Source organism: Pogona vitticeps, chromosome 4, assembly GCF_051106095.1.
Source record: "Pogona vitticeps strain Pit_001003342236 chromosome 4, PviZW2.1, whole genome shotgun sequence".
Lineage (NCBI taxonomy): Eukaryota > Metazoa > Chordata > Lepidosauria > Squamata > Agamidae > Pogona > Pogona vitticeps.
The window spans coordinates 192,167,111-192,187,837 of NC_135786.1; the positions used below are offsets into that span (position 1 = coordinate 192,167,111).

General features: G+C 41.0%; 1 protein-coding gene across 2 annotated transcripts in view; it reads left to right on the top strand.

Annotated features, from left to right (window-relative positions):
• Positions 1 to 20,727, top strand: part of SPIDR (scaffold protein involved in DNA repair) — a 260,008-nt gene that overhangs the window by 75,257 nt on the left and 164,024 nt on the right. For both annotated transcript variants that reach the window (XM_020790935.3, XM_078393733.1), the window contains exons 6-7: positions 5,887 to 6,143; positions 14,157 to 14,257. In XM_020790935.3, coding sequence (XP_020646594.3) covers positions 5,887 to 6,143; positions 14,157 to 14,257 — 358 coding nt within the window. The remainder of the gene's footprint in view (positions 1 to 5,886; positions 6,144 to 14,156; positions 14,258 to 20,727) is intronic.

Sequence of the window (20,727 nt, forward strand, 5' to 3'; positions counted from 1 at the left end):
CTATTGATAGTGTGCACTTTCAAAGAGGGACATAAGGACTCAAAATTATCTGTACAAATTTCTAGGGAGGGACAGGACAGCATCACCTGCAGTTGGAAGAAAAGAGATGTAGAGCTAGGTGTCATCAGCGTACTGATGAAACGATGCCCCACACCCCCTGATGATCCCACCCAGCGGCCTCATATAGATATTAAACAGCAATGGGGAGATAATCGACCCCTGTGGGACCCCACAGTTGAGACTCCACGGGGCCGAGACTCTCTTCCCCAAGCTGAACTCTCTGGGGTCGGTCCTCCAAGAAGGAATGGAGCCAGGCAAACGCCAGGCCACCAATTCCCAACTCGGAGAGCCTCCCCAGGAGGATACCGTGGTCGACGGTATCAAAGGCCACCGAGATGTCGAGGAGGACTAACAGAGATGTTTTTCCCCTGTCAGCCTCCCTCAACAGGGACCAATGCCGTCTCTGTACCGTGGCGCGGCCTGAAGCCTGACTGAAATGGATCCAGGGGGTTCGTTTCCTCCAAGAGAGCCTGAAGCTGGTTGGCCACCACCCTCTCCATCACTTTGCTCATGAAAGAAACATTGGTGACGGGCCTATAGTTGCCAGTTTCGTCCACCGCCAAACAAGGTTTCTTTCTTATGGGCCTAATGAATGTCTCCTTGAGGGCAGAGGGAAACCTGCCCTCAAGGAAAGACCCATTTATTATTGCAGTGGCCCATTCTGTTGTTAACGGCCTGGCTCCTTTGATTAGCCAGGCCGGGCAAGGGTCCAAGGAGGAGGTGGTGGCTTGACAGCGGTCAAGCACCTTGGCCACAGAATCAGGCGTGACAGGCTGTAAGGAGTCAAAGGTTACCGGGCAAGACGGAGCGCTGGACATCTCTGCTCGACTCACTGTGTTCAAAAAAGGAGAGAGGTCCCGGTGGATGGCCTCCACTTTAGTTTTAAAAAAGGCTGCAAACTGGTCAGGTGAGAAACTAGGGGGAGGCCTATCACCAGGACCAGTTCCGGATAGGTTGCGCACTATACAGAATAGCTCCACCTGCTGGTTCGACGCTTCGCTTATCCGGTTAGCGAAGTAAGTTTGACAGGCAGCCTTTACCTTAGACAGGTAAAGGTTAGTTGCGACCCTAACAGCTATCCAATTATAATCTGTCAGGCTCTTCCTCCACCTTCTCTCTAGCGTTCTCCTATGTCGCTTCATCGCTCGAAGCTCCTGATTAGGAGAGGGTGTTTGGGCGCGATCGTGTCTACGGCCCTGGTGGCAGCAGTGGACCAGCTGTCAACCAGAGCGTCGACAGGAACGCTAGCCAGGTCAGCCGTGACACCTCTCATGGCATCCTGGAATCCAACAGGATCCAGTAGCCTTCGAGGGCGGACCATATAAATAGGTCCCTGCTCCCTGCGAGGGGGGAGTGCCACTGTGAGGTTACATTTTATTAGGTGGTGATCTGACCATGACAAGGGGACCGACACGAGGTCCGTCACCACCAGATCACACTCGCTCCAGCTGGAGGAAAAAACCAGGTCCAGTTTTTGACCACCCACGTGGGTGCGGCCGTTGACATGTTGGGACATGTTCAAGGAAGCCATGGTTTCCAGGAACTCAAGAGCTGACCCAGAAGCCTCTGCCCCCGCACGCATGTTGAAATCACCCAAGACCAAAAGCCTTGGGGATCCCAGCAATGCCGTGGAGACAAAGTCGGCCAGCTCCGGTAGGGAAGTGGCTGGGTCGTGGGGAGCGCGGTAACATAGCAAAATCCCAATACCTTCCCTGGCCCCAGTCGACATGTGGAGTGCCTCTAGACCCGGCTTTGCCACCGAAGAGCGCCTAGTAACCTGTAAGCTGGATTTATAAACAATGGCTACTCCCCCCCGCCCCTCCAGTCTACCCTGATGCTGGACGGCATAACCGGGCGGACAGATGAGAGTGCGAAGCCTGTCTAAAATAATATGGAGGATAGCTGTTACTCAAGCAGAAAATCCCCCCTCTCCATGTCGCTGAAATAGTCCAATGGAAAGGCAAGAGTCAGTGCAACTGGTTCCAGCGATGTCGCAGGAGTTGCCAGAACGACACGAACTGCCTCCGGGACTCCGGCTTCGGATTTTGCCTCAAGGTTAACTCCTGAAGCCTTTTCCATCAGTGGATATAGCCACAAGGCAGTGGAGGTTTGAAATTGGAGTTTTCCTTCTCTTAGATGGGCTGCCTTCCAAGGCTGATGAGCCCCATCGACCCATTTGAATTGAACTAAACTCTGTATAAATACATGATTTAAAATCAGGATTCTAAACTGTGTTAGAAGCCAAGGCAGATGGAAAAGGATTCCTGCTTCATGAAATATGTTTCCATGAGGACTGGGAAGATTTATATCACATTGGGGTTAAGTCTAAATGTACTGCACCTCTTTTTTATCCTTGTTGATAGTAATTGCCCCGTATTATTAGACCTGTAAACAGAGTATTTTCATAATTTAAGCAGAGATGCACAACTTGTGGTCTATGGGCCATTTGCCGAACCTGTGGCACCCAACGCACTACCCAACCTGAAAATAATTTTCTTGAAAAGGATTTTTGACATTCAAAAATTACTTTTGTACTCTTCATAGGATGTAGGGAAGTTTTTTGCTATGCCTTGAGGGTTCCGCACCACACCCTCAATTAAAAATAAAATAGGACAGTGAACACTGAAGAACACTAGAGTTTTCTCAGTTAAAAAAGTGTGTTTTTAAAAAATGTTTCCAGTCATGCAAGTGAGTCTGGCCCTTGCCCTCCAAGGTCCAGGGATGACCCTGTGTAGTCCTGGACCTCTGAAAGTTGTCCACCGTGATCTAAGCCAAGGAAAAAATAAAAATATTTTCAGAGGATCAATGAAAAGTACTTCCCAAATGATTAAGAGGTAAAAACAGCATTTGTATTAAAAATGTATTTGGGGCTGGAATAAATATTTAAGGTTGAAAGACACTCCTATTAATAGAAATAAAAGAAAAAGAGGAAAGAGTAGACACATTCTAGATGGGCAGTATATCAATCAATCAATCAATCAATCAATCAATCAGACAGACAGACAGACAGACAGACAGACAGATAGACAGATAGATAGATAGATAGATAGATAGATAGATAGATAGATAGATAGATAGATAGATAGATAGATAGATAGATAGATAGATAGATAGATAGATAGATAGATAGATAGATAGATAGATAGATAGATAGATAGATAGTAGTTCACTGGTTCTCACGTTTTGGCCATCCTGACATTTTGGACTTCCGAATCTCTGACCTATAACTATGTTGGGATGTCTGAGAACTCATGGCCAAAAACATCTGGATCACATAAACACCTCACCAAAAGTTGAGAACCACTGTTGCAGTGTATCAGACCAGAAGAAAATATAGGCTATGTCAAAAATATAACTAATTTTTAAAAATTCCTACACTACTATGCTGTGGGTAATCTTTGGCTCTCTAGATGTTTTGAACTACAATTCCTACAATAACATATGATTGGCAATATTGGGTGGGACTAATGGGAGTTATAGGCCAAGACATCTAGAGGTTCTTCATCTTTGCACTGCATAGAAGTACGTTGTAAGACAAATGTTTAAAAATGTGGTGAGGGTAGAGAGTCTAAAGATAAACTATAGGAATAAACAGGATGTAACATGGCAATATAAAGAGATTTCTAGAATTGGCAATAGAATGTAATACCATTGTTGCCTTCTATGGAGGTTTAAGAGACTGGAGCTGTCTTATGATTTTAGAGGAAATAAACATACAATGAAGTAGAGTTTGCTAGTCCCAACCCACCAGGTATGCTGTTCTCATGGGAAAGAGGTTTTCTGAAAAGGATAGCCTCCTCTGTTTGAAGAGGTTCTTTTGTGACCTGGAGTGCCCATAGGTTTATTATCCTTAATTCTCAACACCTTAAGAAAATTATGCTGTAAATTCTTATTTTTCTTCTCAGATTTGGAGATGGGCACAACTATTCCCCATACTAGTGAGTTTAAGGGATTTTAGAATGTTCTGATGAGAATATTAAACTGTGTGGTTGGAAAGGCAATAAAAGCTGTATCACAGTATATTGCTCATTTCACATTATTTCATGTGTCAAAAATGTCACTTCAAGTTTACTTAGAACTTGGCAGGTACTTAGTGTACGTTGAAAGCAATTTAAAAAGAAATGTGAGAAGCTAAACAAACTTTTGATTTGGCGCACTTCGCATGGTGAAATATCAGATTAACTCAAGGTGATGTCTGCAATAAAGACATGAGCACATGCAAGTATAAATCTGCAGAACTGCACTGGGAACCTTTAATTCTTGTACTAATAAAGCAAATGAAACTGCTTTTCAAGTATATTTGGCATCTAATGTAACTGTTTGGTAGTCTGTACAGCACTAGGAGCATTACCGACGCTAGTGTTACTAGATACTGTGTTGTGCTTATTTCCCCTTAATGGTTGGTAGTACTGTACTGTGTGTCCAGTTCATTAGGCTTTATTTCTCCTACACTTGGGTTGACAATCAGTATTAAAATGTATGTCCTCGCTTTACCTGTACGCTTGTTTCAGCATTTTATTTGGAATGTGTCTCATAGAATTTTAATCTTAATTTATTACTCCGTATTTTGGTTAATAGTGATAGGAAAGGCACGTGATAAAAAGTCTGTACAATTCATCAAAAGTATTAAGAAAATGAGAGGGATGGGCAAATGACAAGAAAGGAGGTAGCAGGTCAGATTTTTTAGATATAGGCACAAGTCCGATTTGTATGTCACAGTAAAACAGGTATCCACAGAAACCGTGACTTACCATAGAGGCTGGTACATAGTGCCCACTTGTTATAGCAGCAGATGAGCAAACTGTAAGCAAGTCCCAACTCTCTGGTTTGTTTTCCTCTGGGCAAGCTAGATGATTAACCCTAAAATATACCATACAGTACGTCAATATTTCAGCTTGTCAGGGGGGAGGCCAGCCAACAAGCTGGAACTTGTTGGATTCATATGACACAATAGATAAGCCAAATACATAAACTCCACATTTTGTTTAGCTATTAGTCTTTAGCTAGAATTATTAACCAACCAGTCTTTAGTAGCCTATTGGCTTGAGTCCTCTTGGATTTCAGTCACTCAGTACTTTTTTTTACTCTGTTCATGAGGCCCTTTTACCTTTCAGCCAACTGATTTGCATCCTCCAAAATTAGCCTCTGCTTGGGTGCCTCTATTACTTTATACAGTATTTTTAATTGTTCCTTCTCTGCACTTACAGTATTTTGCATTTGTTCATTTTTAAAAGACTAATAACCATACATTGCAGTAAATCAGATTTTGGCATTCTTGTGATCTAAGGTTAAGTAACATTAGGTGCTTAACAGATGTGTACTTGAACAAGTTTTTCATTATAAATATTTGTGTATTACCTTCCATCATAACCTAAAGCAGAATTTTCATAGAACTTCTGCAGTTCTGGAAGTGTGTAATAGTTCAGCCATTCTACGTACATTCCAAGTATGATTGTGCTGTTTAGTGCAAAAATATTAGCTTATTTTTTGTATGATGTAACCATTTGGATAAAGTGTATTAATACGTACTGAGACTGAGAGAATTCCAATCATTCTTTGATTTTCAGTTTTTTTCAGTGTGCACTTATACTTTTTGTAAGCTGACTGGAACATATCCATTTTTGTAGAGATGAAAAGTTGTGTGATACTATAGAATAATAATAAAACAAAATAAAGTTCATTTCTAGACTTTGTGTTTTGATGTATTGGAGATATTGCTAACATTGTTGGATTCCATGATTATGCACCGTAAAGTTAAAAAAAATCAGCATTGTTGTGTCAGTTGGTTTAAATATGCATTTAAATTTGCATTTTTGTTCTTTGCAGATGATTTCTGTAGAAATATCAGAGTATTCATCGGACAGTGAAAAGCTGGATGAATACAGAGTAGCCTCTGAAGCTACTAACTTAAATTGTCGTCGGAACGTCCCGTTCAAATCTGGAACAGGGATTGAAATGGATATGGGAAAATCAGCACGTGACTGGTTAAAAGCTGCTCAGACCCTTCTGCAAACACCTAAGAAAAAGGCAGACAAGAGTTTGAGAACTCCAGAAGATTCTGCAAAGAAAAGAAAATTACTGAGGCTTGTATTAAGTTTTTCAAAAGTAGTACCCCAATAGTAATTGTTGTTCCGTAAAATACTTATTAACCAAAGAGTGCTTATTTTCAATATTTGTGACTTATTTGTAAACCTTCTGTGAATGTGGGGGTTAACATCACATTTGCCAGCTAAAATGGCTTTGTCTCTATACTGAAAAGAATTTATTTCTGTTTTATTTCCTGAATATGATCCTGGAAATGAAAAATGACATTTGAATTGAATGTTGTGTCACTTCATTACTCTTCACATGTTTTTGAGGTCTTTGCCCTATTTGGTCAAATTTCTGAATATGCTTTGGTTTCTGAAAGATGAGGAAATGCTTCCTATTTAAGACTTCCCTACTCAGAACGTCTTTCTAAAGCACCTCCCCTGTTTTGTTGCAGCATTTTGAATTTTTCTTAAATTCCTTTGGCTATGCAACAGAAGTGCAGGGATTCATAGAGCAAAATATCTTCAAGTTTCCCAGATGAGCCCAACTCTTTTTCTCATCAGTTGGCACTTACAGTTCCAATAACTTACTCTGAAGCAGTAGTTGGAGAAAGAATAAAGGTGTTTCATTTACTTACAGTGAACAGATAACTGGAAACTGAGAACAAACATGACTGCTTGAGTAGCAGGTCTCAACAGACTGACTTCCAACAAACAACAGAGAGGGGGAAAAAAGCAGAGCAGAGGGATGGGTCTATCTTTGAATCAGAGGCAGGAAAGAAACTGTTGATTAGTGCTCTTAGTGACTGACAGTCACCGCAGCCCAGAATGGTACCTCACAGCCAAAACTACTAAAGGCAGCATGTGAGGTTGCAAAGACTCTCTACACTAGTCTGGTTCTCTCACATAATTTTATCACTTCTGTTTTCCTGTGGGTCTTATTAGCATATGTGATTGTGCAGTGTGATGACATGAGGTTGTAAGTTAGTTTAGTACTAACTGCCATTGCACACAATCATAAAAATGTGAGTGAGGCTGCTTTACGTGTAGCATCACTGAAATATGAAGTACAAAAAAACCAATTTATTAAATTGATATTTTCAGAGTGGCAAATCATGTCTTAAATAATGATGATTAGTTTTGTGACATTTTATTTTACTATTACTTTTTAGTACTGCTCATATAAATGCTTTTTAAAAGTAGTATTGTGAGACAGGCAAAGCCAACCCAACCCAAACCTTTACAGTGGTGCCTTGACTTAACAAACTTAATCCATTCCAGAAGATGGTCGTAACTCAAAATGATTGTAAGTCGAAGCATCATTTCCTATAGGAATGCATTGAAACGCAATTAATCCGTTCCAGCCATTTTTTGGTTGTATCTCAAGGCGCCGGTCGCAAGTCGAAGCATTCGTTCCAATAGGAACGAATGAAAAAGCAATTATTCCGTCCAATACCATCGGGGGGGGACTTTTTTAACCTGAGATGACTTAGGTTTAAAAAAAGAGCAGGAAATGAGGGAGGGAGGGAACAATGGGGAAAAGAGGAAAGAAAGGTCATCACTGGGACACACAGACCCCTTCAGACAAAGGTTTGTGCTTTTAAGCACAAAAAGGGAGGATAGAGAGAGAGAAGACAATGGGGGGGGAGAGAGAGAGACTTTGGAGTGTAAAACACATTTTAAAGCCACACATTTTAAACCAAAACCTTTTAAACCAAACATCTTTTAAAACAAAAGAGAGGTCACAGTACACAAATTCTAGGAGCAACAGAATACCAAGAATGAATGAATGAATGAATGAATGAATGAATGAATGAATAAATAAATAAATAAATAAATAAATAAATAAATAAATAAATAAATAAATAAATAAATAAATAAATTCCAGCACCCATTCCAGTAAACAGACCCCTCAGACAAAGGTTTGTGGTTTTAAGCACAAAAAGAGAGAGGAGAGCGCAAAAAAATGGTCTGAAGCGCATCATTAAAAAACATTAAGTCCTTTAAGTCTTCCTCACTTTCTGCCATCAGAGTGGTATCATCTACATATCTGAGGTTGTTGATATTTCTTCCGGCAATCTTAATTCCGGCTGGGGATTCCTCCAGTCCAGCCTTTCTCATGATGTGTTCTACATATAAGTTAAATAAGCAGGGGGACAAGATACAGCCTTGTCGTAGTCCTTTCTCAATTTTGAACCAATCAGTTGTTCCATATCCAGTTCTAACTGTTGCTTCCTGTTCCATATACAGATTTCTCAGGAGATGGATAAGGTGGTCAGGCACTGCCATTTCTTTAAGAACTTGCCATAGTTTGCTGTGGTCCACACAGTCAAAGGCTTTTGCGTAGTCAATGAAGCAGAAGTAGATATTTTTCTGGAACTCTCTGGCTTTCTCCATAATCCAGCGCATGTAAGCAATTTGGTCTTAAGTTCCTCTGCCCCTTCGAAATCTAGCTTGTACTTTTGATATTTCTTGGTCCACATCCTGCTGAAGCCTGCCTTGGACGATTTTGAGTATAACCTTGCTCGCATGTGAAATGAGTGCAATTGGAGCATTCTTTGGCACTGCCCTTCTTTGTGATTGGGATGTAGATTGATCTTTTCCAATCCTGTGGCCACTGCTGAGGTTTGCAAACTTGCTGACATATTGAGTGTAGCACCTTAACAGCATAATCTTTTAAGGTTTTAAATAGTTCAATTGGAATGTCATCTCCTCCACTGCTCTTGTTGTTAGCTATGCTTTCTAAGGCCCACTGGACTTCGCTTTCCAGGATGTCTGGCCCAAGGTCAGCAACCACATTATCTGGGTTATCCGGGACATCCAGATCTTTCTGGTATAACTCCTCTGTGTATTCTTGCCACCTCTTCTTGATGGGTGGTTGGTGCATAAACCTCTTCAGCATGGGTGGTTGGTGCATAAACTTGGATTACTGTGATGTTGAAAGATCTGCCTTGGATTCATATTGAAATCATTCTATCATTTTTGTGATTCTATCCCAGTACAGCTTTTCCCAATCTTTTGTTGACTATGAGGGCTACTCCATTTCTTCTACAGGATTCTTGCCCACAATAGTAGATATGATGATTGTCTGAATTGAATTCGTCCATTCCCGTTCATTTTAGTTCACTGACACCCACGAGGTCAGAGTTTTTTCTTGCCATCTCCTGTTTGATCACATCCAGCTTACTAAGGTTCATAGATCTTACATTCCAGGTTCCTATGTCGTATTTTTCTTTGCAGGATCGGACTTTTCTTTCATTTGCAGGCACGTCCACAGCAGAGCATGCTTTCGGCTTTGGCCCAACCACTTCATTAGCTCTGGAGCGACTTGTACTTGTCCTCTGCTCTTCCTCAGTAGCATGTTGGATGCCTTCCGACCTGAAGGGCTCATCTTCCAGTGCCATATCTTTTAGCCTTTTGTTTCTGTCCATGGAATTTTCATGGCAAGATACTGGAGTGGCTTGCCAGTTCCTGCTCGATTGTGTTTAGTCAGAACTCTCCACTATGACCTGTCTGTCTTGGGTGTCCCTGCACGGCATAGCCCATAGCTTCTCTGGATTGCTCAAGCCCCTTCGCCACAAAATGGGAGAAATCCGTGAAGGGGTTCTAACTTTACTCAACAGTAAATCTATGTTATCAAATGTACAACTTAGCTGTTTGTCTAATGAAGCTAGAATACTAGCTATGGGTTACATCCAAACTAACCACTCTATAGATTATTCAAAAACATAGTGTAGAATAAAGGGAAATATGTACTCATCTTCCCTGTGAGCCTCACTGTATTTTTGTATCAATTTGTTACTGAAGATGCCCCGAGGTGGATAATCTTTGCGTATATATAAGCAAGTACAGTGGTGCCTCACACAACAATGTTAATTGGTTCCAAAAAAATCAACGTTGTGTGAAACATCATTCTGTGAAACACCATTTCCCATAGGAATGAATTGAAAACCGGTTAATCCTTTCCAATTGGAACAGATTGCCGTCTTTAAGTGAAAAAACCCATAGGAAACATCGTTGAGTGAAACAATGTTTCCTCCATTGGAATGTATTGAAGCCGACTCAATGCATTTCAATGGCTTTGCGAAGTCCTTTTTCGCTCCTGTAAAAGTGCCTTACAGTATTTGGAACAGGTTTTAAATGCTTGCAATCGTTAGCCCACCTCCTGAACCCTATGCAAACTTAATTTGATGTTGTTCTGAGTCGTCCTTAATTTTTAGTGATTTTTTTGAATTTTCTCTCATTGGAATGTATTGAACTTTCCGTCCAATGCATTCCAATGAGAGAAAATTCAAAAAATCACCAAAAATTAAAGACGACTCAGAACAACACCAAATTAAGTTTGCATAGGGTTCAGGAGGTGGGCTAACGATTGCAAGCATTTAAAACCTGTTCCAAACACTGTAAGGCACTTTTACAGGAGCGAAAACGGACATTGGAAAGGGCTCTTTGATCTCCGTTTTCCTGCTTTTGAAGCTCTTTCTGATGTCCGTTTCCTCTAATTTAAAAGTGCCTTACAATGTTTAGAACAGGTTTTAAATGCTTGCAATCGTTAGCCCACCTCCTGAACCCTATGCAAACTTAATTTGGTGTTGTTCGGAGTCGTCTTTAATTTTTGGTGATTTTTTGAATTTTCTCTCATTGGAATGCATTGGACGGAAAGTTCAATACATTCCAATGAGAGAAAATTCAAAAAATCACTAAAAATTAAGGACGACTCAGAACAACACCAAATTAAGTTTGCATAGGGTTCAGGAGGTGGGCTAACGATTGCAAGCATTTAAAACCTGTTCCAAACACTGTAAGGCACTTTTACAGGAGCGAAAACGGACATTGGAAAGGGCTCTTTGATCTCCGTTTTCCTGCTTTTGAAGCTCTTTCTGATGTCCGTTTCCTCTAATTTAAAAGTGCCTTACAATGTTTAGAACAGGTTTTAAATGCTTGCAATCGTTAGCCCACCTCCTGAACCCTATGCAAACTTAATTTGGTGTTGTTCTGAGTCGTCTTTAATTTTTGGTGATTTTTTGAATTTTCTCTCATTGGAATGCATTGGACGGAAAGTTCAATACATTCCAATGAGAGAAAATTCAAAAAATCACTAAAAATTAAGGATGACTCAGAACAACACCAAATTAAGTTTGCATAGGGTTCAGGAGGTGGGCTAACGATTGCAAGCATTTAAAACCTGTTCCAAACATTGTAAGACCCTTAAAAATGAGCGAAAACGGAAGAGCTTCAAAAGCACTGAAGCTGGCTTCAGTGCTTTTGAAGTCTTTTCCGATGTCCCTTTTCGCTCATTTTTAAGTGTCTTACAATGTTTGGAACAGGTTTTAAATGCTTGCAATCATTAGCCCACCTCCTGAACCCTATGCAAACTTAATTTGGTGTTGTTCTGAGTCGTCCTTAATTTTTGGTGATTTTTTGTTTTCCCTATTTAAATGCATTGAACTGTCCATTCAATTGATTTAAATGGGGAAAATAAAAAAATCACCAAAAATTAATGAAGACTCAGAACAAAACCAAATTAAGTTTGCACATATTTCACAAGGTGCACTATGGAATCCAAGCATTTAAAACAGGTTTCAAACATTTTAAGACACTTTTAAATGAGCGAAAAGGGACATCGTTAAGTGAAATTCCCCCATAGAGAACATCGTTAAACGATGGGGGAAATTCCTCAAAAAACCCCATCGCTGTGTGAATTCATTGTTGTATGAAGCAATCGTTGTGCGAGGCACCACTGTACTGTACTGTAGCACTTTAGCTGCTTGCCATACCTTTTGTCTCTTTTTGATTTTATTTTCTGTCTTCATCCTTGTCTCAGGTTACTCTGTCCTATCTCTATCTGTTTTTAATTCTGTCTGTCTTGGTTCCGAGTTTCACATTTGAACCTGATGGAGTAAAGTCTAGACTGATTCATAAAGCAAAGGGCATGTACTGAAAGATCTGTGAAAAATAGTCAGCAATCTGCACTCATGTTTTATTGCCATTGCTGTTGTGGCTGCCTGTGATCCATGTTGATAATTTTGTACCAGAGATCAACTTGTTCACCAAAGCAGACATATTAGGAATGTAGCATGTAGATGAAATTTATAATGCCCCTTCTTTTTGTCCTGTCAGTGTATTTTTAGCCGCTCCGAGTAGACATGGTCTAGAGGGGCGGGGTAAAAATCAAATAAATAAATAAATAAATAAATAAAATTTTTCTAATAGGTAAATATGCCTATTTAAAGTTTCTTGCTTGCAACATACTGTGTGGGGTGTCATGGTTTGGATTTTTGGATGCAGACATGCATTGTTTTGTCAACTGAAATTTGAAAGGGTTGGGTACAACACGCAAAATGGAGTTGCACTAAACTATGCACTTAAATCAGTGCTCTCTTAGCATCCTATACAGTGAGCTGCTTTACTGAAATTAATTTCAAGATATTGGTTTAAATGTACCTTGTACTAATGTAAAGAAGAAAAAATGGGATATAAACTGCAGGAACGTTGAAGCATTAATGTAGTGTTTGCATGTTTCTTTCCTTCCATCAGTGTCAAAATCCTTTTGGCTGGCCAGAAATTGGTTAAGAGGTTGATTATAAAATACTCTGGACTCCTTGGCTTTTTGTTACTACCAAGGGACAAATAACTCATTTACTTTTATTAGCTGCTAAGTTCGTTTGACCTTAGCTGATTTCTTCAAAGTAGAATGGCTGAAATTATCAGCTTTTAAAAGTCACAACATTTATGTTGCAGATGTGTATTGTTGAAGTTCAGATAACTCAGAAATTAAGGGTTTAAAAAAGTTCATATCTGAAACAAAGCTAAAGTCTCAAGCCATTTTGGCCTGTACAGATGAGAAAAATACTTTGATTTCTGAAAGTTTATGGTATGTGGATCAACTTTGATTAATCAAACATGCATACATCATTCTGCAAATTAATGGTTGAATGATTAGTAAAGTTGTTATCAAGATGAAATTATAGAACCCTATTATGGAATAATTGAAGTTTAAAAAAATTGTATATATACAATCATGAAGACACAGGCACACACACACAGAGACACACACACAGACACAGACACAGACACAGACACAGACACAGACAGACAGACAGACAGACAGACAGACAGACAGACAGACAGACAGACACACACACACACACACACACACACACACACACACACACACACAGACACACACACACACACACACACACCTCTTTCTCTTTCTCTCCGCCAAAATACCATATGCTCAGTTTGTGGGAGATAAAATCCAACAAGGGGTACCTATACATTTTGAAGACCTGTGTCTTCATGAAGCCTTTTTTCCTTTGGGAAGACTTAATAGTAAAGAAGTCCACAATACTGGGCTTTAAGAGAGAAGGCACTGCTAGCCTCCCACCACACCCTCACAGAGGTGTTTTAAAGTTAGACTTGTTAAGGACAAGAAGGTTCATACAGTATGTTCAACAGTTTTTTCAGGAGTGTCATTAAGATAAAGGAAAGTTCAAGCCAAACAAACTTTTTGTTTTATCACATGGGCAGTTTGTGATCTGAATTATAGACAAGTTGTTCTAATGTTACCTTAAGAATATTTATTTTGCATTTTATTCCTTTTGCAAATACTGAACTGTTTCAGCCATGGCAGTTTTAAGACTACTGAAAGTGCATACTTGACTCAACTTATGAAATGAATCATGAGGTCAAGTATGTATAAGAAGTATTTTGGGATGCAATCCTTGCCAGTGGTCACACATCTTCCAGTAATATGCTGCAGGCCAGTGGTCAGAGTACACTGAACTGAAAGTTGTGGCTGAAATTACACTCTTCAGCTGAAATGTTGCTCTGACCAAAGGAGTCCTCTTGGCCCCCTTTGCAAAATACTTTGCTTTTTTCTGAGCAACCATAAAACTGTTTATTTTAACATATATAATAAAATTTTTACATTCTGAATAAATCTATACAACTGTTAATTATGATGTCCTTCCAGCTCAAAGGAGTTCAGCAAGTATGTATTATACGGTAATAGTTTAGCAAACAAACACGACTAACTATAATAGTCATTTGTTTCTTTTGTAGGGGAGGGCTAGCAGAGAGATTGAATAGACTGCAGAACCGAGAGAGGGCTGCCATTAGCTTTTGGAGGCATCAGTGTGTTTCTGGTGATCAAACGCCTTCAGGTAAGAATCATATTAATTTTATTAATTAATTAGATGTATACCCCACCCATCTAGTGGCAAGCTTTACTCATAATGGAAACAAGGTTATTTAATCACTTTGAAAACTATTAAGGACAAAGTATATTACTACACTCTTACAGTTCTGTTATTTTAAACCAGTTGTTCCAAACCATTTTTTCACTCGTGTACCCCTTGGCAGTCCATTTCCATAAATTGTAAGTTTCATATTGGGCCTAGGAGTACTCTCCGCCCTCGCATCTTCAAGCCACTTCCTCATTGCCTCTAATAGTATGCATGAGTGTGCCAGCAAAGGGATTAAAATCCGTTAGGAGTTTGGTCCCATCAGACTGTCCTTGATAGGAAAGGAGCAGGCAGCACAATCCCCCAGGTTGGTGGCAGAACAAGAACAGATTTTGCCCTAGAACGAAAGCCTGGGCTCTCATGCAGTGGGTGAGGAGAGAAGAAAGAAACCAAGGGGTTTCTCATTGCTGAGGATATACTGTAAATAAGTAACTTATACTGTCGACAGATGTGCCTTTTTTCTGATTTCACTTTTTTAAACATACCCCTAAATGTCCTGGTTTATACATGTACTCCCAGTTGGGAATGACTATCTTAAATGAATATTGCTTATACAGTGGTGCCTCACTTAACGAGCGCACCGCATAACGATGAAATCACATAGCGATCCGTTTTTTCGGATCGCTAATGCGATCGCTTAACGTTTTTAAAATAGGGCTAAATTCGCTTTGCGAAGACCGGTAAGCGTTTCGCTTACCGATCTTCGCAAAACGAAGCCCGACCATCAGCTGTTCGGTGGCCAAAATGGCCGCCGGAAGACCGGAAATGGCCCAAAATGGCCGCGCGCAGCGTTTTCGCGCCCTCGTTAAGCAAGGCGAGGGTGCAAAAATGGCTGCCGGCCATTACGAAGCTTCGCTGAACAGTGAGTATTTGGCCCATTTGGAACGCATTAAACAATGTTTAATGCGTCCCAATGGGTTTTTTTGATCCGTTCAACGATGCTTCAGCATAGCGAAGGTTAATCCGGAACGGATTAACCTCGCTATGCGAGGCACCACTGTATTAAGTATATGTTGCTGTATAATCTGGTATAATTCTTTAAATGTTCTGCTGCTAAAAATACATGGCTGCGTTTTTATACTTTGCAGAAGTCTTATAGCCCAGTGGTTCTCAAATTTGGGTCCCCAGATGTTCTTGGACTGCAACTCCCAGAAATCGTGGCCAGCATAGCAAGTGGTGAAGGCTTCTGGGAATTGCAGTCCAAGGACATCTAGGGACCCCAATTTGAGAACCACTGTTATGGCCTATGTACCTGTATGTCTTGGTTATTATTCAAGTTCTTCAAGATAGATACATTAATACAAATATAACTCTTGCAGACTGTAGTGATTGCAATCACATTGTGGAAACCATGGATATTTTCAGAACTTTTCCCCCAAACCAAAGGTTTCTACAGAACTATGCTTTCAAAGTGTCAGGTCAGCAGTTTTAAATTTAATACAAACAGGACTCAAGTCAAACTTGTTTGGCGGTTCTTGCTTGCATTCTGCAGAATTCTGGCTTGTCTTTAGATAAATAACCAATTATGTATGTTGGAGTTTTAGGAATAATATATAACAAGATAGAGGACTATGGCTAAGTAATGGCAGGTTTTAGTGGTTTGCAGATATTTCTAAATCTTAGATATTGGTGGTATGCTAAATACGAGGAAGTGGAATAGATACAGTACCAGCGTGCAAGGTGAACTGCATCTCATTGTATAACTGTGAACAGATCATGTGACTGAACACTGGTGGGGAAACAGCATTATTCTTTGCCGTCCCTAATAAGGTTCAGAATTATTAAACTGCAGCGAAATACTTATAAGACCAAAGAGAAAACACCTGAGAAAACGTAAGGATGTGTATTTTTCATATAATGTGCTATGGAAGTTCATCAGTTGAAAAATCAAATTGTTAAAAAAACAACCTGCACATTGACTTGAGTCTTTAGCCATGGTATCTCCAGCCTGTGGTGGTCCAAATTAATTCCCAGAATTCATGTTATGGAGGAAGAGTTTTCCATTGTGCAACAATCAGCACCAGCACATTAGTGGAGTTCTTCATTTTGTTTGCAATAAATTTGGTCTAGATATCTTCTGAAAGCTTGTGCATGCATATAATTTTCTTTGTTAGTAGCTCCAGCATATTAGCCAGAATCCTGTAAGTCAGTGGTCCCCAACCTTTTCTGAGTCGCGGACCAGTTCGGGAGGTGGGGTCTGTTTGCGGGGGGTGGGGAATTGCCCTGTGCTTGGGGGGGGCTGGGGTGCACTCGTGTGGGTGGAGGGGCAGGGGGTATTTGTGGGTGGGCGGGGCACCCATGCGTGCAGGTGGCGGGCTGTGCATGCGGGGGTGGGGTGAGGTGCATGCGGGGAGCAGGAGATCTGTCTCCGCAGCCCGGTCCTGCCATGACCGTGCACTACGGGTTGGGGAACCCTGCTGTAGGTAATGATAAAGTTTGTGTAATTTGCTGTTGCTAATTATGGCTAATCAATGAGATGCTGAAGTGTTTCTTGTTCATGTGCCTGGCCATGCATCCAGTTGTGCAACTAGGATGTAGCCCAACACCTCACTGCGTATTTGCAGTTAGTCATGGCAAACCTTACGAAACACCAGTACAATTCCAGCCATTATTCTATTTCAGAAAAAAGTAACTAGATATTGTCAAAAGATGATTTGGCATCAACATGTATTTGAAAAGACCACAAAAGCTTATTAGTCTTTAAGGTATGGTGAGACTCCTTGTTGTGCTTGTCTATACTACATACCTTTGCTATCATCATACTCTTATTTGTAGCTACAGTGGTGGATCAGTGTAATGTAAAAAAAAAGTACCACTGCTGAAATACCTTAAAGCACATTTTTGATAAGTTTATATTAATTGCATTCTATTTGCTTTGTTTTTTCTGATAGTATTTATAAAACTGTGATGACTTGCAGGATAGTTTTTACTATCTGTGCATTTCTTCTCTGTTGTTGCTTAAAACAAACATACAATGAGATAGATGAGCTCAGAGATCAATGAGATGGGATTGGACCATCTTAACTTTTGGAGTCTTGTTAAATCTCTAGAAATTCCAGTGTACAAACACATAGACGATATGTCACTGATAAAAGAGAAGAGATGAATTTCCTGATGACAGTAAATCCTAGGTTCTGGCTTTATTTGGGGTTTTAGGGAAACATTTCCAGGATGTTTTTCACCAGACATAAGATCTATAATTTTTTTTCCTATAGAGCAAAAAGCAACTTCAAGAATTTTCATTGGAAAAATGCCATAGGACAGGGGTCCTATGCCATTTTTTCATTGTCCCTCAGACTGTTGGGGGGGGGGCAGACATTAGTTTGCCCTCACCAGCCAACACAGCACAGATGGATGGGAGCTTTACTCCAGTCATATCTGTTAAGCCCATCACGGTTGAACTTATCTGCCAACTGCTAGAAAGTGCGGGAGAAACCAAGCAAACATACAGCAAAACCAAAGTATTCCAGTCCCCTTAAGACAAAGATAGGTACAGTGGGGTCTCTACTTAAGAACCTCTCTACTTAAGAACAATCCAACTTAAGAACAGCTCCATTTGCTAAATTTTGCTTCTACTTGAGAACAGAAATCCAAGATAAGAACAGGAAAAAAAAACTTTCCTGCTCTTTTTTTAACCTTAGGTCATCTTAGGTTAAAAAAAAGTTCTCCCCCTAGTGGTAGAGTACGTATTAACCAGCTTTGCATTAGTTCCTATGGGAACTAATGCTTCAATGTACGAACACACCTCTACATAACAAAAAAACAGCCAGAACGGATTAATTGGTTTTCAGTCCATTCCTATGGGAAATTTTGCTTCAACTTAAGAACACCATTCCAAAACGGATTAAGTTCTTAAGCAGAGGTTCCACTGTAGTTTCTATGGATGGAAAAGAGCAGATACGGATTAAATGGTTTTCAAAGCATTCCTATGGGAAATGCAGATTCAACATAAGAACTTTTCAACTTGAGAACCACCTTCCAATACGGATTAAGTTCTTAAGTAGAGACCGACACTGTACCACAGCACTTGGGTGTACTTTTTTACTTTTCTCTTTGGAAAAGGACTAAAACAGCTGCCTGTCTGAAAAGCAACTCCCAAAGAATCCCAGTGCGGTGTGGTTTGATGCCCTCATTAACTCACCCAGTTGGCCAGGACCAACTGAAATGCCACAGCCTCCTTCCCACAACAAAAGGAGAAGGGGAGCATGCACACAGCCCATTCCCTCCCCCCCCCCTCTCTCTCTTGTTCCCCCACTGCTCTGCCCTTCCGGGGCTTTCTGTCTCCCAGGAGGAGAGATGGCTGGGTTTCAAAGGGAAAAGGAAACAACGCCCAATTCCCAGCTCCGGTCAGGCTGCAGCTTCCTCAATGCCTCAGCACAACTCCGCGTGATGCAGGAGTAGAATGTCAGCCCGGGAGCCCCACGTGGGCCCTCCTGCCACACGCCCGCCGCCGGCGGCCAGGCAAAGCAACTCAGCCAGTACTCGGCCAAAGCTAGCCTTCTGCCCGCCAGCACATCTTCTCTGCCCCAGCCTCTCCGGCATACACCTGTTTGCAATCATCCCAGGAGAGGATGAGCCGGGAGGTGGGGGGGCCTCTCTTCGACAGCCTTCCCATAGAAGGCAGGGAGAGGCCACAATGGATGGCCTAGCACGCATAGGCTATTCCCTCCACATACCATGCAACACACACACACTGCTTGCCGCCCCCACAAGCATGTTGCCCATTGTCAACAGCAAGGCAGCAGCTGTCCGTCGCCACAGCTGAGCCCACCTTGGTGACGCATCTCCTGCCTCCTTGCACTGACTGGCTCGGCTCGGCATACTCTCCTCACTGTCCCCACACCAAGAGCAGATGGGGATAGGGGACACACACGCACACGCACACACACACACACACACACACACACACACACACACACACACACACACACACACACACACATCCCGTGTACTGCCCAGGGCTACCTTTGCGTCCTCCCCCCAAATTCTCTCTACAAACGAAAAGTGTGTTTATGTGCACAGAATAGTGCAGCCTGCCTCTCTTTGCACTCCCCCCCCCAAAACTGCCCAAAACCCACCAAGCAACCGCCCCCCTCTCCTGATGGAAAGAGTCGCCATCTCAAGGCTCACGGCGACCATCCCGAGTGAGTCTCCAGCTTGTTTACCTTCTATGCCCACACTCCTGCACCCCCACCTGCCCGCCCACCTGCCCACCGGGCCAGATAGAAAGGCAAGGTGGGCTGGATGTGGCCCACGGGCCATAGTTTTGAGGACTCCTAGCATAGGAAAAGGGGCTATTATCCATATTAGAGTACTTTTGCAGTTGTATTAGAAAAATTGTAGGTACCTCAGTTACAGAAAAGCTGGATGCAATACCTACTTGCATATTTGAATAACTAATGTCTATGGACTGCGTTCAGACTTACTTAGGTTCACTACTTTGTTTTCTTCCATTTCTTGTTACCTGTATCAAGACCTTTAGGTGGTGAAAATGGCTCCACCTAAGGAAATGGCATCATTTTCATTTTGATATAACAGTTATCACTCATGGCTTTATATTTTAAAACTCTGTCTTCTTCATGCACTGTCTGGGGCTTGCCTTGAACATGCATACATATAGCTTCACCTTGTATATAGTAGGAGCAATGCAAAGAATGCATTTGGAAAATCAGTGACTGATTGTTATCAGTGGAATGTTCTTTCAATTTTGTATACCTTTAATATATCTTTCTGAAAAAAAGTGTTTTTGAATCTGTTCACCATTCCCAGGCTTTAGGATGGAAACAAATAAATGAGCAGTGCCAAATAGCATACAGGTGTGGAATAATTACAGAGTAAAGATAAAATCATGTTATGAACGATACAAAATTGGATATCTCAACAGTGATGACTGGATATGAGTATGATGGAAACTTACATCAGGATTTTAGTAACTCTGAGCAGAAAAAAATTCTCATGGTATAAATAAGTGCTTCATATCCATTCTAGTATTTTTTTCTCCTAATGTTTGTATGTCAGTTGTAAGTCCAGATGAATGTAATAAATATTGTTCAGCTATGCTCAGCTTTTGTGGGAAGTCCATGTCTCATTCCTTCAATTTGTACATTTCTATTTGCACGAATCCAAACATCTCCCTGTCACCAACAACTAGCATATTAATTGTAGAAGTAAAGCAGTTGCCTAGTATTTTAACCACAATTTGCCACTGCTGGAAAATGCTGTTTTCCCCTCTTTGCTGCTCATTAGTACTTCCGCTGTTGTTTGTATTGGAAATGCAATAGCATGGGTGATTTTAGTCTTTGTCTTCAGTGACACATCCTTACACTTGATTATGTTTTTAAATTTCTTCATTGCTGCCCTTTTGAATCAGTCTTCTGATTTCGTGGCTG